This window comes from Meles meles, chromosome 15 (assembly GCF_922984935.1).
Source record: "Meles meles chromosome 15, mMelMel3.1 paternal haplotype, whole genome shotgun sequence".
In the NCBI taxonomy this organism is placed as follows: domain Eukaryota; kingdom Metazoa; phylum Chordata; class Mammalia; order Carnivora; family Mustelidae; genus Meles; species Meles meles.
The window spans coordinates 40,255,610-40,282,788 of NC_060080.1; the positions used below are offsets into that span (position 1 = coordinate 40,255,610).

A 27,179-nucleotide genomic window follows, 5' to 3' on the forward strand; every position below is an offset into this window, starting at 1 on the left:
CCCGTATTCCTGCTTTCCCCCAGCCACAGCAGCCCACCGAGAGCTACCAGATTCTGCCGGATTTAGAGACAGGTCCCTCCGTGTAGATGCTGACGGCTCTTCCCAGCCCAACTTCCTTGGGGTGGTGAACCCCAAGCATGAGGCCTGCAGACGCCCGGTCCCCAGCTCCTCACCAGCCTTCTGGCCATCACCACAGAGGCAGGCTTTTCCCTCAGAGCCCAACCTGTCAGTGACGTGGTCCACAGGGAGAGACAACCTGTGGGAAGAAAGTGAGCTCCGGCCAGGGATCTAGTCCCAGCTCCCCGGGGCTCTGAGTCCTCGTCTGTGCATGAACGTCACTGGCCTTCCCCTGTAATAGACATTTAATAGGCTGCCCAGTCAGCATCCAGGACCAGATAAATCACAAATAATTATTTCACATATGTAGATTCCAAACATGGCATGGAATTTACTCGCTCTGTGTGCCCTGTTCACCTGACGCTCACATGAGCCGGGGTGTCCCATCTTTTGTCCTGCACCCTTCACCCTCCTCCTTCACGGCTCAGAGGAGGAGACTGGGTGCAGAAAGCAGGGGCCCTGACCTCAGCCACGCAGGCTGCTGGTGGCACTGTCGGGGATGGAACTCGCTTCCCACCTCCTTCGGGGTCTTTCACCCCCAACTGCTGAGACGGCAGAGCCGCCCAGCCAGGACCAGCTGCACGGTCCCCTCAGCACCTCCCAGCCCTCCAGCCCCTCTCAGCGTTCGCTCTCACTACTCCACCCCCTCCCACTGCCTGGGAATCCCTACACAGGCTGAGGACCAAGGGTCAGCCTGGCCTTTTTCTCTAAATTCTTGTATCTTCCCTGAGCTCATTCAGAGCCTGCTCTCCACCTCTGCGGAAAAGGAAAGCAGGTGGAGCTCTAGGCCAGCAGGTCCCGGGCAAGCTGGGGGCACCTGAGCAACATTCCCCGTCTCTTGGAGTCTCAGTTCCCTTATCTGTGAAATGGGTGTAGTGTCTCCTGCGCGTAGGGCTCCCATGTGGCCTGTCTTTGTGAATGAGGAAGCTTTGCAGCCTGCACTGTGCCGGCCGAGGTGCGCTAATGTCCTGGGTGGATTCTGTGAGCGCTGCTCCCCTGGGAGGGCACTGGGATGGGGTTCCTGTCCTCAGGGGGAAAATGCCCTCCTGGGAAGGTGCCACAGGTGTTGTCCCCATGGGACTCCTGCATACCCTTGACATGCCAGCATTGCTAGTGGGTCCCCAGCTTCTCAGTCTCTCCTAACATCATTGGCCACAAAACCTTCTGGTCCAGGAGCTATTATGGGATCGAGAGACACTAGCTGACCTGGTACCCATCTCAGGATGTGTCTTCAGGAGCACTGCTGGCCTAGCAGCCACTACAGCATGAGGGGCAGCTGTCCTGGAGACTAAAACAGAAGGACAGCCAGCCAGGTCCCTCCCCAGACGGTCAGACTGAGGTCCTCCTCATTCTCACTTCCTTTCCTGCTCCAAGGTGGGCAGTGAGGAGAGTGGGCTAAGCAGGTTCACTACACCCCAGGGTGGGCCAGACCTAGCTGAGAAACATGGGGGACCCCAAGTCTTTTCTGGCTCTTCTCCCCAGCCCGAGGAGGGCAGACACACCCACACACTCACTACACACACGCTCACTCACATCACACTCACAATGACTCACACTCATACACTCTGCAAAGTACTCACACACTAAGTGTCAGACCACACACTCACACACATTGCACATGTGTGTGCACGCACACACACACACACACACACACCATCTTTATTCCTGCCCATTGTGGATGCCACTGATGCCAGACCGAGGAGCACGGAATTTCAGCATTTTAAGGACTTTCATCCCCTATTTCTATTTTTTATTAAAAAATATTTTAGGGGTGCCTGGGTGGCTCAGTCGGTTAAGCATCTGCCTTCAGCTCAGGTCATGATCTCAGGGTCCTGGGATCGAGCCTCACATCCTGCTAAGCAGGGAGCTTCTCCCTCTCCCTCTGCCTGCTGCTCTGCCTACTTGTGCTCTCTCTCCACCTCTCTCAAATAAATAAAGTCTTAAAAAATTTAAAAATATATTTTAATCAGATAAGAAAGTTCAAATGCAACCACCTACAAGTTAATCGCGCAAATACAGTAAGCCTCTTGAAGATATACAGGACCATCCACTTACACTTTTAAATGAATACATTTCAAAGTATGTATGTGTTTATGTATAATTATATACCATAAAAAACTATCTTTAAACACCTTTTTTAATTCAACAAAATATCATGAACCTCCTTCCAGGTCATCTATGCAGATTTCCTTCATCATTTCCACTGGTGGCTTAATGTTCTACTTTAAGGATGAGTTATAACTTGATTCTGGGGCTCATGTGTCCACCCTTTCACAGGCACAGCAGAAGCTGGGAAAGCCCTCTGATGTCTCCTGCAATGGTCTATGTGAGTAAGAGAAATGTCGTCTTCAGATAGAGTGCCTCATGACCTCAAGATGGCTGCTGTAGCTCCTCCAGAGCTCAGGGCCTCATCCCAGGTAGAAAAATGGGAAGAGTGAAGCAGGAAGAGGTGACACCTATTTAAGAAGAGCAAATCTTTCCCAGAAACCATCTGCTTCCATCTCATGTGTAGATCTCAGTCACACCCCCCAGCTGCCAAGGGCTACAAGGAAGAAAGCCATCTGCTGGAATTTTACCATATTTTGAGCCTGGGAAGCTGAAGGACTGGTTGCGAAGCAGGAAAAGTAAGAGAAGGAGCTTGTCTGCGACAAGTCACGTTGAGGTGTTGCGGTGTGTTCCACTAGATGTGGACCTCTCCAAGGCAGGGTTGCCTCCGCTGAATCCGGGCTTGGCTCTCGCCAAAGTCTGGATTTTCCTCCATCCCCCATCCCACACTGCCCCTCTACCTGTGTCCAGAGAGGAGGTGCCACCTCTCTCCCAGCCCACCCCAGCATTGGCTCCCCCACTCCCCCTGCTCTCTATGCTCTAACCCCATGGAAAGACTTTGGTCTAATGTGCAAAGACCGCATTAATGAAGCGGAAGAGCCTCTGGAGGGTGACTCATGTTTGTTGTGGTTCTGTGGTAAGGCCAGATATTCCAGTAAGTTCTTGCCTGGGGAGTTGAGGGGACTAGCACAAGGTTCACTTCACGAGCCTCCACGCAGGTGTCTGGGGTCCCACCAAAGAGCACCTGGGCAGCTCCTACCTTCTTCCTGCTCGTGGGGTCTCACTGATGCAAGTCAAGCCCAGGCCCTCCAGGATTTCCTGTGTGAAGCTTACTGCTTTGTGTATCTTCTTCAAGGAATCTTGGCTTTTTCTCCAAGGCCATGAAGGTATCCTCTTGTTTTCTGCCAGGTTTTATGGTTTTAAATTTTGACATCTGGCCTATGATTCATCTCAAGTGAGCTAGGTTGAGTTTCCCCAGTTTCAGATCAATTTGTTGAAGATTTTCCTTTTCCCATTGAATTGCTTTAGCACAACACAGTTGGGGGGTTGTATGAACGCAAACACCAAAGATTTGGGGAGGATGTGCAGCAATTGCTACTTCTGACATTGTTGGCAGGTGTAGAAAAGGGTCAATCACTCTGAAACTTGGAATGATGGCTTTGCATGAAGTTAAGCCTCACCTGCCCTATGACCCAGCGATGCCGCCATCTGCATTTTTACCCACACTGAATGAAAACGTCTGTCCATACAAAGATTACACAAGAATGATCACACATATGTGACCCAGCAATTATACTGCTGGATATATACTCAAAAGAATTGAAAACAGGGATTCAAAGAGATGTTTGCATATCAATGTTCCTAACAGCATTATTCACAACAGACAAAAGTGGAAACAACCCATGTGTGTATCGACAGAAGAATGGATTAAGGAAATGCAGTGTATACATAGAATGGATTATGCAGCCAAAAAAGAAGCAAAGTTTGGACACATGCTACAACATGGATGAAACTAGAAAGCCTCATTTTAAGTGAAATAAGCCAGACACAAAAAGGTGAATATTGTGTGATGCCACTTACATGACTATCTAGAATAGACAAATTCATAGGGATAGAAAGATTAGGGTTACCAGGGGTTGAGGGGAAGGGATATGAAGGAATTATTGCTTAATGATTATACAGTTTCTATTTGGGGTGATGAAAAATTTTGGGGAATATATAGTGGTAGTGGTTGTACAATATTTTAAGTGTGATCAACACCAGTGAACTGTACATTTTAAATGGCTTAAAATGGGAGATGTCTGGGTGACTCAGTCGGTTAAGTGTCTGCCTTCAGTTCGGGTTGTGATCCCACCAGGGTCCTGGGATTGAGTCCCACATGCGGCTCGTTGCTTAGTGGGGAGCCTGCTTCTCCCTCTGCCTGCCATTCCTCCTGCTTATGCTCTCCCTCTCTCTCTCTTTATGACAAATGAATAAATAAAATATTTTTTTAAAACTTGAAAAATGGTTAAAATGGCTAATTTTGTTATATATATTTTACCACAATAAAAATTTTCAAAAAAGGAGTTTGTTCACAGAAACTTCCATAAAGCTAAAAACTGTAAGTGACCCAAATGCCTATCAGCAGGCAAATGGATGAACAAATTAAGGTATAGCCATACAATATACTACAACTCGACACTAAAAAGGAACGAATTACTGATTTGTGCAAAAAACAGTTGTATCTGAAACACTGAGCATAATGACTACATTCTGTATGACACCGTTTGTGTAAAGTTCTAGAACAGGCAAAATTCATCTATGGCACCGACAAGCAGAACAAGCGAAGGAGGCTGGGCGGGGGGGCATCCTGGGGAACAGGGGCTCAGTCCCTGGTGATGACAATGTTTATATGTTGTGGGCTGGAAATTGCCTGCAGGTGTGCACCTAGCTACTCTCCTCCAGCTTTACAGGTAGGACTTACTCATTTCCCTCTATGGAAGCCATACCCAGTAGGATTATCTGACAAATCCTCCAGTTCTGAATAATCATGGTTCCTAATGAACATAATCAAATACTTCCCAAATGGATGGTATCAGTTCACACTCCCACCAATAACAGTTCCCTGGGCTCTCACCAGCATTAAATATTATCAGCCTTTATCTTGCAAATGTAATGAGAGAAAATAGCAGCTATCTTTAATTTTCACTTACAACTGCAAATTAAGTTTAATATCTTCCTATATGTTTGTTTACTATTAAATTTATTTTGGGGGAATTGTCTTTTTGTGTCCTTTACCCAATACCAGGCTCTACTATTTTTTTCAATATGTAGAAATTCCTTATGGAATAAATATACTAATGGTATGATATATTTGCTTCAAATATTTTGTCACTTCTTGGTTGACCTTCAAACTATGGCTTTTCGTATGTTTAGAAAATTTTTTCTTATGTTCAGAAAAAATGTTTAGAAAATTAAAAATTTTCTAAACATAAGTCAAATGTGTGTCTCTCTTCATGAGATCCCTTTTTCCATTTAGAAAGTTGTGGGGAGATGGGCAAAATGGAAAAAGGGGAGTGGGAGGTACAGGCTTCCAGGTATGGGATGAATCAGTCACAGGAATAAAAGGAACAGCAGAGAGAACATAGTCAGTGGTGTTGTACTAGCGTTGCATGGCAACAGATGGTAGCTGTACTTGTAGGCAGCCTGGCATAAAGCGCAGACTTATCAAATCAAACGTTGTACACCTGAAACTAGTGTAACATTCTGTGTCAACTATACTCAAGAAAAATAAACAAATAAATAAAACATTACACTTCAGATATTCTATATAGTGTAATAACTTATATACCCAAAGTGTATATAAAGCATACCTTATATGCTAAATATAGCCTAACGGCTTAAGATAATACTTACACCAATGAAATTATTTCAGTAAACAAATATCACATCGTAATTTTCATTTTAAATTTCATCAGGACAAAGGATTAATAGGAAAGTTTATGTCTTTATAGTCACTTTTCCAACCATGAGCATAGCATGACCTTCTGTTTTCCCAAGTCCTCTTTCGTATCACTCAGAAATGTTACAGGAAGAACTCTCAAGCACAGGCGCCAAGCTCAAGCAGTGTGGGGGCAGGGAGTGACCCCAGGACCTGCCCTCAGCCTCTCCCAGGGGAGGCCACGGGGCAGAGCTGCCTTCCAAGGAAGCAGGAGCTGCTGGGACTCCGGCTCCTCCCACGAGGGGACCCCGCAGCTGAGCTTACTCAAGGGACAGGTGCCTCTAACAAAACCAAGGCAGAGAACCAGAAATGAGATCATTAAAGGCAGTAAAAAGGACATAAAATCGGAAGATGGTCACCAGAAAGACCCAGGAAAGAAAGCAGAGGATGGCAAAGAGGGGGACGCTGGCTTCAAGCATGAGGTATCTCAGCCCGTCGCCCCAAACTTCTCTGAACAGACTCTGCTGTTACTGCCCAGAACTGTGCTGTTCAGCCCCATGAACCCGACCAGACCCTCCCTGTTAACTGCTGTTCTTGACTCTACCTGGGAAAATCCAATATCCTCACACCCAGAATGAGAATAGAAATGCCTATCACAGCCTTATGGGACATGTAAACATGTCTTGAGCATTCATCCACTTTGCCCTTAGGTGACACTCACTGCGCCCTGTTTCTGGGATCTGGGACTTCCCGGCAGCAGCTTACTAAGCACCACACCTGCCTATTGAAGCCAATCATCTCCTGGCCCCCCGCTGTTTTCATCATCCGGCTGTCCCGGCGACTGGCGCACAGTATTACCCCCCCTGGATTGCTCAAAAATCACCAAGTTCCCGCTTAGGTATCAAACTTATTGTCTCTGCAATTATTTTAATTTGAATTTCAGTCCTTCTGATGCTTTGAGAGATGTAGCTCCTGATCAAAGCCTGTGGCACAGAACGTTGCTTCTTCCCATCCTCCTTTCTGTGTGAGCATTCAGGATTCCTGCCACCAGTTTCCATGGTGATGATTCTCTTTCTGGCTTTTGTAAACTCTGGCCAGAAGTTGGGACCTTCATACAGGCTGTTGGGGTAACTTCCTTTATGAATGAGACTATCCTGTATTTTCCTTTTTCATCCCATCCAATTATAATGTGAGCTCCAGGAAACACTCCCGTCCAAACAGACTGCGGGCTCTCTGGCTACCTCATCACCATCTATACCACTTCCAGCGATCATCCTTTTACTTTTAGTTAAAGTCCACCCCCCAGTGTGTTTTGGGAAGACCAATCCCTGGTTGTTACTACGTCAAGAGTTTCCTCATTGCAACAGTGTTAAGACACATCAAAATACTTGAGGATCCATTGGTCAACTTGAAATGCTGCTTTGTTCCACCTACAGAGCATGATCTTGAGCAAACTGAAAAGTCCGTATCAATAATAATTTGTGAACGGTTTCACAAATTAGTTTTAACCGTTAAGGTTAAACTTACAACTACAATAAGAATCTATTTCAAAATTGGGAAAGAATGATGACTTGGGATATATAAAAAGCAAACTGAACTGAAGGTTTCCATCCCTCCCCTAAATTTTATACTTGTTCATAATGTATCCTTTGGGGCTACAATACTGTTTATTAAAATAGTGTTTTCTTTTACAAACAAAATAATTCCAGGAAAAGTGTTTAGACCTGGTTGGGAACACTGCATATTACCGGTGTTAATTTGATATTAACACATCAGCGAAATGAGTTAACATTTGGCCATACTGATGTTTGTGTTACCCAAAAAACTACTCCATGCCAGCTTTATGTAAATATGAGATTCGCTGTGAACTCAAAGACACAAACTTAAATGAGCACTTTTACAAAAAAACAAAAACAAAAAACAAGAACTTTCAACTGCAGCTTGTCACCTAAAATATAAATGAGAGAGAAGAAACCAAAACACAAAGACCTTCATGTGACTAATGTGGTTAGACTCACTCACCCTTCATGTTTCCTCCTCCTAGCTGGAGAGGTTGAAAAAGTTGCACTCACACTTCCCAGAATTCATTGCAACTTGGGTCTGGAGGAAATCAGGCTCTACAACAGAGGCAATGCTGTGGGGTTGGGAGGCTGACCCCAAGGCGATCTCTCTGGCTCTTCTCCATGTTTGGGCTGGTAAGCAAGGTCCTGGAAATGTGAGGTCTAGGGACAGGAGGGCTTCCAGGGTCAAAGGACTTCTTAAGCTGGGTTTTCCAAACCCAGCACGGGAGCTTTGCATGTGTGTCCTTGAACTCAGAGCTTCAGAGACAACCGTGTGGACATGTTCTAATTGCTCTAGGACTATTCCTTGAGACCCAATCAGAACAAGCTCCTTCAGTCTTACTTACAGTTTCTGAGGACTTAGTTCCTTCTTTTAAGTCCCTTGCTCTTGAATTCCCTGGGGTTTCCTGTTTTCTTCAGTGAGCACTGCCTGAGACAGACTTCATGAGCCCTGTCTTCCTCCTGTAAAAGCCAGAAGTGGGGAGGTGGAGGGGGTCTAATTCACTCAACCAAAGACAAGCATCTCTGTCCTTGCACTGTGCCCTCTGTATCTCTGGGGTACATTTCGAGTCCGGTGAACACACACACAGGCACGCATGCGTGCCCGCACAATTCGTTCTTTCTGTTAACCCGATGGCTGCAACTGCCAGGGCTGTGGTCAGCAAGATGTGGCTGTACCTTAGAAGAGTAGAGGAGTGTTCAAGGTGACTCACATTATCCTGGGAGGCCAAATGTTCATCTTTCCCACCACTCCCCATATCCAACAGGATACGCCTCTCAGTGTCCCTTATGAATTTCTCTCAATTTTATTCCCAGAAGCCCCTGAACCATGGAGTGTTATCTCCAAGGACCCCCCTAAGCAGTAGGGTGAGAAGCCACTTCTATTGTCCACGTCAGCCCATGGCTACAGTAATTTTCTCTTGTTGCTCTAGCAATGACCATAAACATAGTGGCTTGACACAATACCCATTCAGTGCCTGACAGCTCTGTAGGTCCAAAGTCTGGCTGGTCTCCACCTGCTCCTCTGCTCTGAGTCTCACGAGACCAAACCAAGGTTGTGGCTGCTCAAGCTCTCATCTGGGAAGACTCTACTTCCAAGGTCACTCAGGTTGTTGGCAGAATTCAGTGTCACGTGCTTGCAGGACTGACTCCTTGGCTTACTGGCCGCCAGCTGAGGGTCATTCTCAGCTTCGAGAGGCTGCTGGCATTCCCTGGGCTCATGACAGCCTCCATCTTCAAAGCCAGCAATAGCGGATCAAGTCTCTCTTTGCTTTGCAGCTCTCTGAAGTCCCCTGCCTCCTCTTCCTATGTCCCATTCCACACGCCCATACTCATAACTATCCACAAGCCATCCTTCTTGTTCTTTCTTCTACTCTGCTTGGATCCCTACTTCACCTCCTATTTATGATTTAGATTTTGACTTCTGTTTATGAATAGCAGGAGGACATTCTTCAAATTGTTTTACTTACAAAAAGCACAAGGAAAACAATTATAATTGTCCCCTTGTGCTTCCCCCCCAATTCCCCACTATTCCATAACTTCTCTCCTCAGGGAAAACTATTGTTAAAACTTTCTTTTTTATATTTCTATACAAGCATTAGTATATATGGATTGCTCCATTCCTAATTATAAAATGTAAAACATATTCAGGAATGTGCACAAAACAAAATGGACAGCTCAACCTGTCCCTATGAAGGAACCATCTATGGAACCACCACCCAGACCAAGAACCCTACCAGCACCCCAGAAGCCCCCCCTTACCTCCGCCTCTCCTCCCCTAAAGTACACTACCCTGACTTTAATGATACTCATGTCCTTGCTGGTCTCTCTAGTAATCATCTGAGCACATGCTCTTAAACAGCATAGTCCCATTTCCTCTAGTAGTGAAGTGTATGTAAATGGAATGATACAGAATGCATTCTGTCGTGTCTGACTTATTGTGATTAGCATTCACGTGTGAGATTCATGCACGTTGTTGTGGGCAGGAGGCGTTGGCTCCTTTCTGTTGCTGGGCACTATGCCACTGTGAACATATTCCAGAATTTACCCATTCTCCTGATGATGGATGTTTTGATTGGTATCCATTTTGACCTTCTGAAACACACTAATTACCTTCCTTTTTTCCAGTTTTACTGAGGTAGTTAAAGTACACTCACCTGCATGCATTTATTGTATACAACCTTGTCTGTTTTGACATGTCTACACCTATGAAACTATCATAGCAGTCAAGACAGTGAACATGTCCATCACCTCCTTTCATCTTTTTGGATAAACGAATAGACGGGTGGATGGATGGATGGATGGATGGATGGATGGATGAATGGATGGATGGTAGATGGTGGATGGATGGAGGTGGATGGATGGATGGATGGTGGATGGATAGATAGAGAAATGGATGGATGGATTGAGAGCAGATGGATGGATGGATGGATGAATGGATGGATGGATGGATGAAGTTGGTCTGGAATGAAGAAGTGAAGGAAGGAGATCTGAATGACACATGGGTTGAATGCATGGATGGATGAATGCCTGGAAAGAGTTCCATATGGCATAGTTTCCTCTCACATTTGGATGCACTTCCCTGGATACCTTCTAAACTACATGTTACAGGGGCACCTGGGTGGCTCAGTTGTTAAGCATCTGTCTTTAGCTCAGGTCACAATCCCGGGGTCCTGGGATTGAGCCTTGCATTGGGCTCCCTGCTCAGCGGGGAGACTGCTTCTTCCTCTCCCACTCCCCCTGCTTGTGTTCCCTCTCTCACTGTCTGTCAAATAAATAAAATCTTTTAAAAAAATAAATAAATGGAAATAAACTATATGTTACAGACACACTTCATGAATCGATGGACTCTAAGGGACCATCCCAGTGCCTGGGCAGCCTGCTGACCCGGGAAGCCTGACCGGTGGTTGAAAAAGGACAGGCACACCTCCTTTGTGTTTTGGACAGAAGTTACTGGATGCAGCGCTCTGGCCAGCCAGACAGATCAGGTGGGGAGCGCTGACTCACCGACCTCTCATTAGTTTTCCTGATCAAAGCTGAGGTTACACTCCTGACCACAGGCCAACACCATCTGAGTGACACCTCAGAGTGTGACTCTGAGGAGATGAGGAGTTTCTCACAGAGATAACAAACTTCATCAAAACCACCCAAGACCAGTTTCTCAAGTTCCCAGGCCACAAGAAGAGCCTAGCTCCAGCTAGGCTTCTGCTCTCAGAGGCTAAGGCTTTTACATCACCTTTTCTCCCTTGTGTCCACCTTCTGCTCATAACTTCACAAACTTGTCATAATCTCCCCTCCCAGACTCATCCCTACATGGGTCCTTTTGAGAAGCCCCAAAGTCACAGGCAACTTCCATCTCTGGCTTCTAGGGTTGATGAGACCTTGGATCCAGAGACCTTTAAAATTACGGCTTCTTACACCCCCTCTGTGCCCTGTCCTGCCCCACCAGCTGCATCCCAGAATCACCCCCAATGAGTCCCACTTCCCCTGTGACCTCACTTAGACATTGGCATTTGCCACTGGGTACCCTGATACCTGACCCTTGCCTCACCCACTGCCCTACTACAGTGCCTTGACCTGAGCTTTTCAAGAAAGCCACCTGTCCCATAGAAATGGCAGCTGGCACCTTTCCAGTCAGAATCAGCTTCTCTTCCCTCTGCTGAAGCTGCCACCACCCTTGCCCTGTCCTGAGGCCATTCAAACAGCAAGGCTCCCTGGGCCTTCTCTCCTCCTCCAGCTGCCTCAGCGGCTACTTCCCCAGACCCACCTCCTTCCTCAAGATTCCAACCTCAGTCTCCACATTTTCCCACGCTACTTCGCACAGGCTCCAGGCATAGCCATCTGGCACCCCTGGGACACCCCTGCCTCCACAAAGGAGACCCAGACCCCTCTGAGAGGTCTCTCAGGTCTTTTCCCTCCTTATGCATGAGCAACTGGAGGCTGGGCCACAAAAGCAGAAAAGAACCTCACCAACCGAGAACAGAAGTTCCCTCCAAACCAATGGCAGCCACACCATACAGGTGCCATCTTGGGGACATTTAAAAGATTCGCAATACCATTTTTAAAAATGTGGTATCTCTAGACAATGGAACATAATTCCATTATTTCTTGAGAACGAGGAAATCCTGGTACATGCTACAGCACGGATGAACCTTAGGACACACGATGCCCATGAATTCCTCCAGACACAAAGCAACAAATGCCGTGTGACTCCACTCACAGGAGGCATGGAGAGGCCTCACGGTCATAGAGACCGCACGCGCAAGGGTAGTTGCCTAGGGCTGGGACAGTAGGGAGTTATTTGGTTGTTTTTTTTGTTTTCTTTTTCTTTTTTTTTTATGAATAGAAGTTTTTATTTACATGCTGCTTAGCTAACATATATGGTAAACTTGGTTTCAAGGGAGGTATTTATTTTTCTTGAATACAGACTTCATTTCGCAAGACCAACAACCTGATTGCACAACAGGGTGATTGTACTTAATACCCCTGAACTATGCGCTTAGGAATGGTCATAATGGGAGACTCTCTTGGGTGCATTTTACAATTCGGAAATAAAGATACACCATTAGAGGGAGAAGAAAGTCACCTCCTACCCCATGGGGGCAAAGGTCTACGGGACATCTTTGAAGGGCTACTGGCAAAGCTCAGTCAAGTGTGAAGATGCCGGCCTTCTAGCCAGTCTTAGATTCAGCCAGGCTGAGAACACTCCGACAAGCCCACAAACAGACATGGGAAGGGGAGTCTTTGAGACATTGTCCCTAATCCCCAACACCTGAAAATAATCCATCCCCGGGGGAATGAGTGCATAGGCTATGGCAGAGTTCATAAAATGAAACACTATGTGGGCAGGGAAGAGAGAGAAAGCCCCGTTCTGGAACTTGAAAAGATGTTCAAGATGAAGGAACTGGGGAACCAGTTAAGAACAGCAGGCACAGGACATTCTTTTTAGGAAAAGAACAGCACCCGATTTCATTAGCATGCCAATGGGGCAAACCAGATCACACCCTCACTGGCTGGAAACAACGCCCATTTAGGACCTCAGGGTTCCAGAGGTTCCAGAGGTCAGAAGCCCGGGTGGGCCACAAAGCCAAAAATCAAGGTGTGGGCCAGCCTGGACTCTCCTCCGGAGGCCAAGCAAAAGCCACTCCCAAGTTAGAAGAGCCGCTCTGAAATTCGGGTCCCGGGGGCTTTCCCCCTCTCGCTCACTTGCCCACTGTTCACGGGTATCCCGCAGTGACCACAGCACACAGTTCTTGTGTTTCCTCCCACTCCCCATTCCCCCTTCCCTGCCCCTTTCCTCCTGCTCCCCACTCCCCTTTCCATGTGTCCTACCATCATGGCACAAACATGGGCTCAGGGTTGGGTCCACGCCCCAATCCAACCAGTGAGATGCGAGCTATGTACTGTGGCTTCAGGGAAGAAAGGGTCCCTCAGACCATGGGCGGGACTACCAGAGGGGCACCCCTCCCGCCCCAACAGCCCAGGGCGGGGTGGCGGGGGGGAAGCTGGGACATCTGCCACCACATTTTACTCCATGAGGGGAGAGAGAGAGCTGCAGGATGACCCCGCAGAAAGCAGAGGACAGGCACAGAGAGAAGCCAGGTCTTGGTGACAGCGTGGGAGCCTCCAGACCAAGCTTTGCCTACAGCCACTCGATCGATGTCTGGACTTTCCTTTCTGGTAGAAGTCGTTTGAATCCATTTCACTCTTGTTTATAACAAAAAAGTTCCCGATACACATATTTTTGGAAACAGAAAATTACTGATGAGCGCAAAAATCACGGAAATGTTCCCCCAAAGTCAAACTTTCTCCTGCTAACGTTAAGAAAGCCTGAATGTTGACTTTAGTTCATCCTCTGCCCCAGTATTTCTACGTCCCAGATATAATGCAAAAGGCCTGTGCGGGGAAAGCTACACCGCCCTGAGCGGGGTTAATCCAGCAGCACCACAGAGTCCCATCAGGGTGGCCTGGATGGGCCACCTACGGTTTAATTCACACGTAGGAATTAAACCGATGCCAGACTCTGGGGCCTACAGAATGGAGGAGAGAGACATCCGTCCCTATAACAGCACCCAGTGGGAGAGAAACCCCCTGAGGGCCTGGGTATTAGCAGGTTGGTCCACTGTATCTGCAGGGAACACAAGCTTAGGTGTGAGCTTAAAAACAGAGTCAGTGTGGGGCGCCTGGGTGGCTTAGTCATTAAGCAATCCACTCTCAGTTTGGGCTCAGGTCAGGATCCGAAGGTTCTTGAAATCGAGCTTTGCCTCAGGCTCTGTGCTCAGCGGGAAGTCTGCTTAGGGATTCTCTCCCTCTTCTTCTCCCCCATCCCAAATAAATAAATAAATGTGTTGTTGTTGTTGTTGTTGTTTAAATGGAGTCATTGCCAAAGTAAAAACTGGAACTTGTAGGGTCCTTCCCTTCCAGCCATGGCAAGAATCCCATCTCCTACTGTTTCCTCCATTCCCAAGCATTTCTGGGCACCACAGAGAAGATCCTAGTGTCAATATTACGGGAAATTCCTGTTTCTGCTTTTCTGGGGCTATGATCTACCTAACTGCCTTACATCCTAGCCTCTCCCAAAGGTGTTAGTGGGACATGTCTCTACTCTCTCCTCTCCTAGAACCCAGGCCTTAGTTGAGGGGGCAGGGCTGGGCTGGAGAGTGACTGATGCCATGAGAAGCTCAGGTCCCCGCCTCTCTTCAGGTGTCTGAGACTTTGTCAGAGGGACAAGTCTGGCCAGCTGACTCCTGTGTCCCTCAGGGAGAGAGTTCTCCCGAAAGGCTCCCCCAGTCCCCCCTGCTTCTGTTCATCCCAGGGCTACCATCCCAGGACACGGGCAGAACACACCGTGTGTGGACTCCAGGAGGGGTCACGTTGAGGCTCCAGCTGTGGCCTCCAAGCCAGAGTTCATGCAAGTCTACCAGTGCTGAGAGATGTCACAAAGGACAGAGGGCCCGTGGGGGCAAGAGGAAGGGAGATGGACTCCAATGGGGGCAAACTGGGAGACCTCCTTTGAGGAGATGGAATTTAATCTGCATGGAAAGGATGGAAAGAATCCCCTGACTTTCTTTGTCCCTTGCTTCCTCTCTAGGTCCTCTTCCCTTCCTTCCCTTCCTTCCTTTGGTTAAGATGATGTGGGCTGCACACAAGAAAATATGTGACTAGAAATTGTATAAGCAGAACAGAAAAGGCTCAGGTAGAGTAAACTGGTAGCTAAGCCAGGTCAGGGCTCTGAACTGCTTCTCTGTGTGTCTCATGTTTTTTCCTTCTGGGACAGAATGGCTGCTAATTCTCCAACATCATTGCATGGGAATGTCCAAAAGGAGATAGAGGCATTTGTCCCCATCGGTCTCTTAACCAGGAGGACACATTGCCAAGAAATACACCCAACCTTGCAGCCCCCAGCAGATTTCTGCGGGACCAGAACCTGAACACATGCTTACTCCCAAGTAATTTCTGGCAAAGGGGACTGGCGTGGCTGATTCATGGAGCATCCACGGGGCTGGGCCAGAGACTCAGCTCTCCTAACACCCAGAAACTGTGTTCTTCCCACAGGCCTCTACCACTCTCAGACTCTCGGGTCACAGAAAACAAAACCACGCACAGCAACATTGACCGGTACCAGGCCTCCCTGTACTGGGCAGCTCTGATTCAGATTTGCAAAGTATGGGCATAGGAGGCTGGTGTAGGAGCGGGAGAAATGGCTGGGGCTGAATACAGTGGGCAATGGTAGTGCTTTATTAGAGCTCCCTTACAGATTCCCGGACTGAGTGACTTCAAACAAAAGAAATGTAATCCCTCGTGGGGCTGGAAGCTAAAAGGTCAGCCGTTACCCCACACTGAGCCCCGCTATTCTGAGCTCACTATTGGGAAAGGGGTGTCAGTTGTCTCCTCTATCAAACAGGATCAAAATAACCCCAACTGTCCCCATCCCAGGCCTCTGCAGGAGCCATTCCCTCTGCCTGGAGCACCTCCCAGTCCCACCCCTCATTTGACCAGCCCCACTCATAGGCTTCCTGAAATCTCTGCCCAGCTGTCCTCAGAGCCTCCCCTCCTCATCCGGGGTGTGGGCGGTTCCCCTGCTCTGCTCACCGGTCCATGGCCCCCAAGGCACTTGAAGTCCACAAGGGCAGTGACCCCTGGGCTCCCAACCCAGACCATTAACCAGTACTGGGTCAAATGAATGCATCAGCAAGAGCTCTGGTATACAGGCCAAGCTTCCCTGCCCTCCCTTCAAAAGAAGGAAATTCCTTCTTTTGAAAGAACTGAAGACAGAAGAAAGGGGCAGTGCTAGGAAGGGCTTCCAGGAGGCCTCCCAAGCTGGCATTTGCCAGGCATTCCCTGGGTGTTACCCCCAGACCACACAGCGCAGTGGAATAAGTCAAGTCCAGAGCGGGGATGGCCAGGGGCCTGGGGATGGCCAGGGAGGGCAGTCTTGGGCCCCTGGGGAGCAGCCCCAGGGGGAAGTCACAGAGACACCACCCAGAGCCACAGAGGAGTGACAAGGAAGTCAGTGGGCTCTTCACCTGCACCACCCCCCAGAGATTTCCACATATAACCTGTGACCGCACTTCCTGACCCCCTGCCTCAGCCCCCAGTTCTCTCCACCCAGACTTTGGGCCTTTTCCACAGTGAGAGAAAGAAGTCGGCCAACTATACTGCAGTAAAAAATGATTCATTTACAAAAAAGAAAGGAAGGAAAGAAGAGAGGGAGGGAGGGAGAGAGAAAGAGAGAGAGAAAGGAAGGAAAAGAGAGAGAGAGGGAGGGAGGGAGGGGGGAAGGAAGGAAAGAAAGAAAGAAAGAAAGAAAGAGAGAGAGAAAGAAAGAAAACTTTGCTCTACCCCAGCTGGCTTCCTTCTCCCTCTGTCTGTCTTCCTCCTGCCCTCGATGTTTCAAAACTGCTGTAAAATACCCACAAACGGAACTGACCGTTCTCACCGTCTGTAAGTGCATCATTCAGTGGCACCAAGTACACCGATGACTCTTGAAGAACGGTTGGGCACACACGGCTCTTCCAGCAATCGCACTTTTCTCATTCCCGCCAGTAATGCCCTGGGGTTCCCCCTCTCCGCATCCCCACCAACACCGGCATTGCCTGCTTTTTAATAATAGCCATCCTAGAGGGTGTGAAGGGTTTGCTCGGGCCCCTGGGTCTTCAGCAGCCCGGGACCCTCTCTGGGTGCACCACCCATCCGACTGGGCTTCACGCCTTCGCTTCTCTGCTGTCCCACCACTCAGCTCTGATCTCCCAAGTCAAAACTGGTGCAGCTGGCTCCAGCAAGCCTGTGGACTGAACATTTTGGGACAGCGGTCTAGCCCTGGTCCAGCTGGCTCTGGCGGGGGTGGAGGGAGGTGGTCCACGGGCCTTCCAATTCCAGGACTGTGGCAAGGCCACTTTCTTTTTTCTTTCCTCATTTCTTCCTTTCCTCCTTCCTTCCTCTCCTCCCTCCCTCGCTCCCTCCCTTCCTTCCTTCTCTTTCTCTCCCTCTCTTTCTCTCTTCTCCCTTTCTTTCTTCCTTTCTTTATGTCTTTTCTCTCTCTCTCTCTTTTTAAGATTTCATTTATTTGAGAGAGAGAGAGCCACTGGGGGGAGGGGTGGAGAGAGGAAAAGGAAGAAGCAGACTCCCTGCTCAGCGGGGAACTCGACTTAGGGCTCCATCCTAGGACCCCAAGACCATGATCTGAGCTGAACTCAGGCACTTAACTGACTGAGCTGCCCAGGTGCCCCATGAGGCCACTTTCTTGCTGTGGGTGGGCAAGGACAGACTGGCACAGTGGGGACCAAGGCCAGCTGCGGACACAGTGCTAGACAGGAAGCATGAGAGGAAACAGCGTGGTCACCAGAGACTGGCTGCAGAAATGACAACACACAGGAGTGGGGGCCATCCTTATCAACAAACTCAAGTTCATGAGCTCCCAGACCTTGGGATGGCGAACAGTGCTAGGTTGGCTGGTTTGTTTTTCCCAGAAAAACACTGACAGTGAAAATAGATGGGCCAGGAAGACAGGGGACAGATCTGTGCAGGCTCTCCTTATGTCCATGCCCGTGAAAAACCGAACTTCGATCAGAGGTTGTGCTGACAGTGGTGTTGGGACAAGGGGAACCAGAGACCCATTCCAGGGACCATGAGGTGGGGTACCGCCTTCCCCTCCAGGGCCGGGGCTCTCTACAATGGCTGGCTTTCTGTGTTTCTTTTATTTTATGCTCTTGGACGACAATTCTCAGTAGTGGGGAGAAGCCACAGGCCCGCTATCCAGGAAACCCCACGAAACCTTTCGTTCTGCCCTCACTGGGCTGGATGTGAGACAATGCTTGTGTCTGACTCCATTCCCCGGAGCCCCGGGTGCTCAGGCACGTTGCATCTGCCAGCCTGCCAGATGCAGGTGGTTCAGCAGCAACCTGTGCCCGAGTTGGGGACAATGAGCTGAGGGCACAGATGATGGACAGCCTGCCCTGCCCGGCCCAGCCTCGAGCCTCTCTCGTGTCTTCCAGGCTTTTGTGTGGCCCGCCATCCAAAGGCGAACAATCCAGGAGAGGACTCCCAGCCCTGGGGGATGGCGGCCAGGCAGACAGAGGAGTCCGGGCCCATGAATGACCTTGTGAACCAGAACCATCCCTCCACCCCCTCCCGCCGGGATGGGAGTGAGAAACAAGCATGTCCTGGGAAGCCACTGGTCTCAAGGGCTCTGTGTTCCCGCTGTGGGACTTCGCTGACCAGCGTACCTTGGGGACAGCCATCCCCAAATCCTGCTCTGCTCAGTCAGTCCTGACTGCACCCAAACCGGCTGTGTCCAGCTTGACTCATCTGTTCCCCACCTAGTGACCCACTAGAACATTCCGGTCCCACCTTCTGGCTTGTGCCCAAGTCACCTGCTCCTGATCTGTGGCCCCACATTCTCTTACTGACAAGGGCTTGAGCCAACAAACTGCACGTCACCTCCAGCATGTCACCTGACTATCCTGTGTGCAGTGGCACTAACTCCCGCCCCCCGCCCCCGCAACGCCATGTGTATTGGGGCGCCTCCTAGAGCACAGAGGCTGGGAGCCTCCACTGCAGAGGGCAACCCAGTCATCAGATGCACTCCTCACCAGCTGGTGACAAGGAGCTAAGGCTCTACTCCTTGCACTCACAGAAGTGTCCTTCCCTGGGCAGATGGTGAGCTTGTCCCTGGGTGTGCCCTACCGGTGGGACCTGACCCTGGAGTCCCTGCCCCTGCCAAGGACACTTTCTCCAGCAGTGGTCTGCCTCTACCCAGGAGTGGCCCCCAGGGGACAACTGGGCTGCTCAGGAGACAGCCTGGAAATCCTGTCCCTGTATCCTTGTCTAAGGCTCTTGGGGGTCACTTGGGGGGTTTGTTTCATGTAAATGCTCTTCTGAGGAATGACAATCCTGTGTCCACAGACCCAGACGAGTTTCTGGGGAAAGGGTAAGGATGGGAGGTAGGTGGCCTAGGAAGGTCCCAGGTTTGTCCCTGCAGGGCTTGTCCTGAGTCAAGAGCCAGGCAGAGGGGCACCTGGGTGGCACAGTCAGTTAACTGTCCAACTCTCAAGTCATGCTCTCAGGGTTGTGAGTTCGAGCCCTGCGTTGGGTTCCATGCACAGCACAGAGTCTGCATGGGTTTCAATCCCCCTTTTCCTCTACCCCTCCCACTGCGTTCTCTCTCTCTTTCTCTCTCTAAGATAAATAAAAAATCTTAAAAAGAGAGAGAGAGCCTGCCAGGAAGCTCTTGAGGGCATTGCACAAGAGTGGAGGAAGCCTGAGGGGCTGGGAAGTAATGGGGCTCATTCTGGCTACCCCAGCCCTCTGTTTCCCCCACCATAGCCCAGAGAGATGCACCAAACGTGGGCACTCAAAAGTCCCCAATTGCAGGGACCCAGGAGTCCAGGCCCATGGGACTTAGCAGGAAGAGAGAGGGAACTGGAGACCAGCATGAGGCAGGAAACAGTGGAGGCGGGAGGCAGGGGTAGAGTGTCACTGCACAGAAGAGGCAGGGATCAAAGCACCTGGAGAGCTCTCCAGGACAAAGGCAAACACCGAGGTCCCTGCTGCTCCCCCAGAGCCCTGCCCCCATCCACCCCCCCCCCCCCCCGGCCAGGTATAAGGGCCCCCGCCCAAGCAGGGGATCCAGGCTGTGGAGGTGACATGGCCCAGTCACACTTGCTGCTGTGGCTGCTGCTGCTCCCCACGCTGTGTGGCCCCGGGGCCGGTGAGTCTCCCCAGCCTCTCCTCAGCTCCCTCTCGCCTGGGGTCAGGCGTGGAGGAGACTTCCCCACCATCTCTAGGCTCTAAGCCAGGCATTATCCCCAGTTCGTTCAATACCCTCATTTTAAGATGAGGCAGCTGAGGCTCAGAGAGGTTCCCGGGCTTGTCCGAGGAAACACAGTGGGGGTGGGGGGGCACTAGAGCAGGTGGAACCCTGCTCCTTCTGACTCCAGCATCTCTAAGGCCCCAGTGCTCCTGGTAAAATTAGATTTGGAAGTTGGGTGAAGTCAGAGTGCCAGGCGTGGCCTAAATTCCATGGCTGCTCCGGCCCCAAATCACAGCTGACTGGACTGACTCGTCCCCTGCTTGTGCCCGGGGCCCCGAGTTCTGGTGTCAGAGCCTGGAGCATGCGCTGCAGTGCAGAGCCCTGGGGCACTGCCTACAGGAAGTCTGGGGCTATGCTAGAGCTGTGAGTACATCCCACGGAGGCGCGGGGACTGGAGGCCTGGCATAGGGCATGTTGGGTAGCCTCTGCATGCACCTGAGGGGACTCAAGGCCCCCCCAGGGGTAGGACGGGATGGATGATAAGATGGGATTCCATGGGACGGGATGGGACGGGACGGGACAGGATGGGACGGGATGGGACAGGATGGGATGGGACGGGCCGGGGGCAGGTAGTTGCCTGTGCCTTGGAGCGCTCTTTCAGCCTCATCACCTGAGCTGGGAGCATGCCCCCCCATCAAATGCTCCACCTTGGGGCCCCCTCCCCAGGATGACCTGTGCCAGGAATGTGAGGACATCGTCCGGATCCTCACCAAGATGACGAAGGAGGCCATTTTTCAGGTGATGAGGTCCAGATCCTGGATGAAGCTTGGGGGCCAAGAGATGGGGGACAGAACAGGACATAGAGGTCAGCCCCCTAAAGAGACCATCTCCAGGCTGAGAGTGAGGCATGGGTTTGCCTGGGGACTCCAGGAACCTCCTGGCCAGGAGAGGGTCCTGGGAGTGAGCTCAGCAGCACAACCAGCGATGGTCTGTCCCAAGGGGGAGGATCGTCCTTGTAGCCAGCTACTTAACCCCTCGGCACTCTCTCAACTCTGGTGCCCCGGGAGAGGGTGGCCAGCCTGCATCCAGGGATTCGGGCGGGCACAGACCTTGGAGGGGTCAGCATGACTCTTCCCTCTACAACCTGTCTCCTCACTGCGTCCCAGGACACGGTGTGGAAGTTCCTGGAGCAAGAGTGTGACGTTCTCCCCTTGAAGCTGCTTGTGCCCCAGTGCCGTCACCTGCTGGACACCTACTTCCCAGTGGTCATCGACTACTTCCAGAGCCAGATTGTGAGGGCGCAGCAACCTCGCCTCCATCCTGCCTCCCCGATGGCCCCCGTGTCCAGCCACGCCCAGAGTTACCCACGCAACACCTCAGCCCACACCCCCCCCCACGCCCCCGCCCACCGTGACCAGTCCAGGAGACATAGAGGCCCACAGCCAGATGGCCCAAGTCAGCCCTACTGGCTCACCTATGCAGGATGGGCCCCACGCAATGGGCTTACCAAACATCTACCACACCCTCACACCCTTCACACTCACACTTGTTCACACACTCATACCGCATGCGCAGCCTCACGCAGAACCCACAGATCACATACTTGCACACACAAACACACTCTCACCCTCATGCTTGCACTCATCCATTCTCACAAACATACATGCACGTGCTCCTTCACCCACATCCCCAGACACCTGCCGGAAGACCCCACACAGCCCCACCTCTGCCTTTTGGCTCCCCCAACCCTCACCACAGAGCCCTAGGTCACAGCCCCCATCCAGCCTGCTGCCCCCCATTCCAGGCCCAAAGCCAGGGGTCTTAGTGACCACTCTCTCCCCCTGCACTGTGCCTTAGAACCCGAAGGTCATCTGCAGTCACCTGGGCCTGTGCAAACTTGGGCGTCCAGAGCCCGGGCAGGAGCCAGAGCTGTCAGACCTGCTGCCGGAGAAGCTGATCCTCCCGGGGCTGCCGGGAGCCCTCCAGGTGAGGGCTGGGCCTCATACCCCGATGACAGAGGTCCCCTGCACTGCCGGCCCCTTACACAGATAGGTGGGCTTCCAGACAGCGAGGCCACAGCCAAGGCCCATAAGCACTTGCCCTGGAGAGGGCAGAGCCAGAACGGGGACAAGAAGCTCTAAGCAGGGCCTAAGGCAGGAGGGGGAAAGGAGGAGAGGAGGCAGGGGAGGCAGAGCCTGGAGGAAGCCTCCTCCCAGTGCCCAGCCTGGCCTCACCTGGGGGTGATTCTCTCCCCCAGGATCTGTCTGAGCGGCGGTTGCCCATCCCCCTCCCCTACTGCTGGCTGTGCAGGACTCTGATCAAGCGGATCCAGGTTGTGATTCCCAAGGTGAGACGTCCAGGAAGACGAGGAGCTCGGCAGGGCCTTCCATAGCTCTACCGTCCCCTTCCCTTCCTCATACCCTTGTCAGGGGCCACACAAGGGACCCCAGAGCTCAGGCCCCCTGGGGGCGAGAACTAGAGTTCATTCAACAATTATAAAGCCCCCCCATTATATGCCAGGCCTCGTCCCAGGTGTCAAAGAACGAAAGTGAACAAGACCTGGGTCTTGCTCACCAGCAGCTTGGATGGCAAAGAATCCCAGTGTTTCGTTTTTTCTTTTCTTAGAGAGAGCACATGGTGGGGGTGGGGGGATGGCAAGGAGAGAATCTTAAGCAGGCTCCAGGATCAGCAGGGAGCCCAACGCGGGGCTCCATCTCACCACCCTGAAATCAAGATCTGAGCCAAAATCAAGAGTCGGACACTCAACCGACTGAGCCCCCCCAGGCACCCCAACAAGTGAGGTTTTTAGCGGTGGAAGCCATCCTGGCGCGCTTGTGTGCCGATGAGACTGGCCAGCAGATGGGAGAAGCAGTGACGTGGGGAGAGAGGACAGGGCCGGTATCGTACTGGAGAAGGTGGGGGCGGGGGTCCAGTGCACGAGTCAACGGGCTAGCCTTGGGCAGAGCATTCTTTCCTCTGTCATCGAAGCAGGGATGTTAGGCGAGTGTGAGTTCTGACACAGGCAGGTGAAATGCATAAGTTGGTGAAATGAACCCGTTTGGAAGGTAGCAAAGCCGAGAGACATACAGTTCAGTGTCCTGCGCCCGCCCCCACCTTCCCACTAACAGGAGAGAGCGTGGCCACAAGCAGAGCTAGAGCCAAGGCCAGCCTGGGGCGTTCAGGTTCTTGACCCGCATTGGTTGAAAGAAGAAAGGAGGGAGGGAATGAGCCAGAGTGTCCATCACCTCCGCCTCTCTCCTTGCCCTTCAGCCAGGAGGTGGAGTTTGGAATCGGGGTGGGCTGGGGAAAATCCTCGCTTCCCCCAGGGGCTCTGGGAGCCACAGATCACAGGTCAGGGAGCCCTGATCCCGCTGCAGGGAAATGTGGCAAGCCCAGCATCTGTAGGGAGAAGACGCAGGTCTGATCACCACGTGGCCCGGCTGATGCCTGCCCCTCCGGGCTGGTCATGCTCCTTCCTGTGCTCCCAGAGCCTGTGGACGCCAAGCTGGGATGGTGGCCTGGTTCCTGCACTCACTTGGTGACTCTGGCTGGGGCCCTTGCACGCTCAGAGGCCCAGTGACCTTATCTGTAAATGGCATAAGCATTCCCTCTCCCAGAAGGGTGCAGGGTCAAACTACAAAGTGCCCGTGGCTGCCGGGCGCGGTGTAGACCTTGCTGGGGCAGGTCCCACCGTGCCCGGTGTCTGCCCCCACCCCAGGGTGTGCTGGCCACGGCTGTGGGCCAGGTGTGCCACATCGTACCCCTGGTGGTGGGTGGCATCTGCCAGTGCCTGGCTGAGCGCTACACTGTCCTGCTGCTCGATGCGCTGCTGGGCCGCGTGCTGCCCCAGCTGGTCTGCGGCCTGGTCCTCCGCTGCTCCAACGACGACAGCGCCGGTGAGCCTGCCGCCCCGGCCCCTCCCCAGTGCCCATGCTCCTCTTCCCCCGCCCTGGCTTTGTACCGCCCTCCCCCTTCTCGTTCCTCACCCCCTATCTCCCACCCTCTCCAACCCTCCTATCCTCCTACCTGGCACTGCACCGGTCAGGACTGGAACTGAGCTCCTCTGCAGGGCAGTCCTGATGATTTTCTCTCCAGTCCTCCCAGCTCTGGAGTCCCTGCCTGGAGAATTGTCCCCTCAAGAGCCCGAGTGCCATGTCTGCATGTTCGTGACCACGCAGGCTGGGAACAGCAGCAAGCAGGCCGTGCCGCAGGCAATACACCAGGCCTGCCTCAGCCCCTGGCTGGACAGGCAAAAGGTGAGGGATGGGCACACGGGGGACTTGGGACAACGGGCCTGCCCCCACTGGAGGGGGAGCCCGGGAAAGGCTTCCCGGTCAGAGACACACACAGTCTAACCCTGCCCTGAAGGGGATCAAACAGGCAGAACATGGCCCCAAAACCTTGGAACAGTAACACAGGGCAAAACCTGCTAAGGTCAAGGGTCACCCTTGGACAAAGGGCATGAGCCCCAGAGGACCTGCAGGCCTCCCTCATGGACAAAGAGTAAGGGCACGAATAACAGGAGGCCCATGGGAGCAGCAGAGGGCCTGGCCTTCTCTCCAGGGTCCTCGTCTGTCCTCGCCCCATCTCTCTGCTCACCGGGGACACTTGCATCCGTGAAGACAGCCAGGCTTGAAGGCCCTAGAGTCCCAGGACTCAGAGTCCCTACAGCGAACTCCCTTCACAAAGTCAGGTCCTGAGGCAAGCCTACTGAAACCTGCCCAGGAGGCAGCTTTCTACCCCCCACACCAGGCTGCCAAGACCAAAGGCGCTTTAAGATTTCTAGAACCAAAATTTGGGGGGATGGGAAGGTGGCTGCTAAGATGTCACCCCTGTGTCTGAGTTTCAAGACCCTCCCTCTCCAGAGTCTCCGGCTTTCCCAACAGAAACCCTCTGTTTGAGTCCGCACCGGCCTGTTCCCAGGCAGAACTGCTCAGTGGGGGCGATGGCAGGACCTCCAGCAGGTCAGGAGGGAGCGCTGGAGTGATGCAGAGAAGGGGAGAGTCCTGAGTGGGCCCGGTTCCCCCAACACCTGTTTCTTTCTCCTTCCTCAGTGTGAGCGGTTTGTGGAGCAGCACGCACCTCAGCTGCAGACCCTAGTGTCTGGGGGCCGGGATGCCCACACCACGTGTCAGGTGCTCGCTCCCTCCCAGCTGGTGCCAGGGCCTCCCTCGGCTCCCAGGGCCCCCACCCTCTCCGACCCCAGATCACCAGCAGAGGCTTGGGTCATCAGGGTCCAGGGCAACCCCAGGAGTGCAGGCCCAGGACGCTATTTTAACTGGGGTCCAGGAAAAGCCGTAAGAGAAGGGACAAGGAGACACAGAGGAAAGGATAGGGCAGCTTTAAGAAGTGTGGTTTGATGCACATTGTGGAATGGGGGTTGTTCGGTGAGCAGTGGGGGCAAGGGCTGCAAAGTGGGTGTTCTGGGCCAAGCATCCTACCTCCTCAGGCTCCAAAACTAGAAGGCCCGTGGCTCAGGAGTGGCTCAAGAGGTCTACAGGGTCACACCAAGAGCACCCACGAGAGGCAGGCGAAGTGAAAACTGCCCCTTCCAGCAGGAGCTTCCCATCCCCCTCAGAACTGGGAAATGGGAACAGGGTGCAAGGCCTCTGGGCCTAACGCTGTCCCTTTGGCAGGCCCTGGGGGCATGTAGGACCACGTTCAGTCCCCTCGAGTGTATCCACATTCCTCACTTCTGACGAGAATGCAAAGCCATGCCAGGTGAGTCTGGGCTCCCAGCTGAGGGGAGGAAGGGAAGAGGTGGATGGATCCTGTACCCATTGGGACAGGGGCCCTGTGTTCCCCAAGCGGGAAGAGCCAGTCACTGCTGTTGCTTGCCCCATCTTCCCCCTCATAGGCCACAACTCAAGGCTCCTGAGTGCCTCTCACAGCAAGATCTCAAGAATGGCCTCCCTCACTCCCTCTCCTCAGAATCCTGCCACCCCTGGTGCTAGGCCCAGCTCCCACCTCCCTCGTCCTGTCCCAGGCCTCAGGGGGGAGCTGCACTTCACCCTCTGTGCTCACTGATCTTCCGTATTTGACATACCAAGGCCAATCTTTCCTGAAGTTCAGGGGAAATCACACTTTCCTGCACAAAGATGTTGTCCCCTTAGAAGACAGGAACCCCACCAACATTTGACGATCTCTTCCCAAGACACAGTTCTCTCTTCCTGTCTTTGTCTAAGTCAGAGGTAGCATCTTAGGATGGAGGGATGAGTCAGATGCAGCCCCTGTGACCCCAGCCCTCGGGGCAGGGGAATGACTCTGAGAAGGACAGACACAGCAACTGTGGGCTAGAAGTGTCCCTGAGAAAGAACTTGGCCCACTTCACCATTCTGCTTGGAGCCAGCCCCTAACATGAATACATATTCATCTGTTCACTCTTTTTTTTTTTTTTTTTTTTTTAATGTTGTGGGTGCCTATGGCCAGGCCATGTTTTAAGGCAAGGTCTACACTGTGAGGAATATGATGAACCCCATGCCCTCTTTGCGCTCAGGCCCCAGTGTCCAACTCTTCCGTCTGAGTGGGGCAGCCCAGGCCTGCTGCTCAATGTCTCTAGAATCACAAGCCCCTGTGGGAGGCACTGGGGTAGAAGTGTCTGCCCCAACTCAGAGCTATCCCACAAGGACCAAATTCATGTTTCCCCTCTACCCTGATGATAGCTGGGGGATCCCGGGGGCCAGGGAGCTGCCCAGGAGACCAGGGTGGTCTCTTTTCCCCAGCTCCTAAGGCTTCCAGCACCAGAAGAACCAGGCCTTCCAACTCTGTTGGAACAGGAACAGCAATGGATTGGCCCAGGGGGCCTGGGTGCTGGTCCCGACTCTGCCATCAACTGACTACAGGTTCCCCAGCCAAGATACGTTGCCCCCTCTCTGGCTCACATTCTCCTCAGTGGTAAAGGGGGGATCGAATAAAGTGGTTTCTAGGATTCTTGAGCTCTCCCATGTGACAAGCTTCCTCCTTAGGCTCCCTGCCCTCTGCCCACACTGAGAAGAAGTCTTTCACC

General features: G+C 52.1%; 1 protein-coding gene across 1 annotated transcript; it reads left to right on the forward strand.

The window, feature by feature from the left end:
- The first annotated feature begins 20,067 nt into the window (after positions 1-20,067).
- SFTPB (surfactant protein B) lies at positions 20,068-25,872 on the forward strand. The gene is made up of 10 exons (XM_045978972.1): positions 20,068-20,134; positions 20,466-20,596; positions 20,900-20,971; positions 21,340-21,465; positions 22,031-22,159; positions 22,431-22,520; positions 23,892-24,069; positions 24,269-24,429; positions 25,228-25,308; positions 25,810-25,872. The coding sequence occupies exons 1-10, from the start codon at positions 20,068-20,070 to the stop codon at positions 25,870-25,872; spliced, it is 1,098 nt and encodes a 365-aa protein (XP_045834928.1).
- The last annotated feature ends 1,307 nt before the right edge of the window (positions 25,873-27,179 follow it).

What these genes read in the sequence shown, in the direction of transcription:
- SFTPB (XM_045978972.1), top strand. Translation starts at nt 20,068, where the DNA reads ATGGCCCAGTCACACTTGCTGCTGTGGCTGCTGCTGCTCCCCACGCTG. An exon ending in ACTACTTCCAGAGCCAGATT is followed by an intron (nt 21,466 to 22,030) that starts GTGAGGGCGCAG and finishes ACTGTGCCTTAG; the next exon opens with AACCCGAAGGTCATCTGCAG. An exon ending in GGCTGCCGGGAGCCCTCCAG is followed by an intron (nt 22,160 to 22,430) that starts GTGAGGGCTGGG and finishes TCTCTCCCCCAG; the next exon opens with GATCTGTCTGAGCGGCGGTT.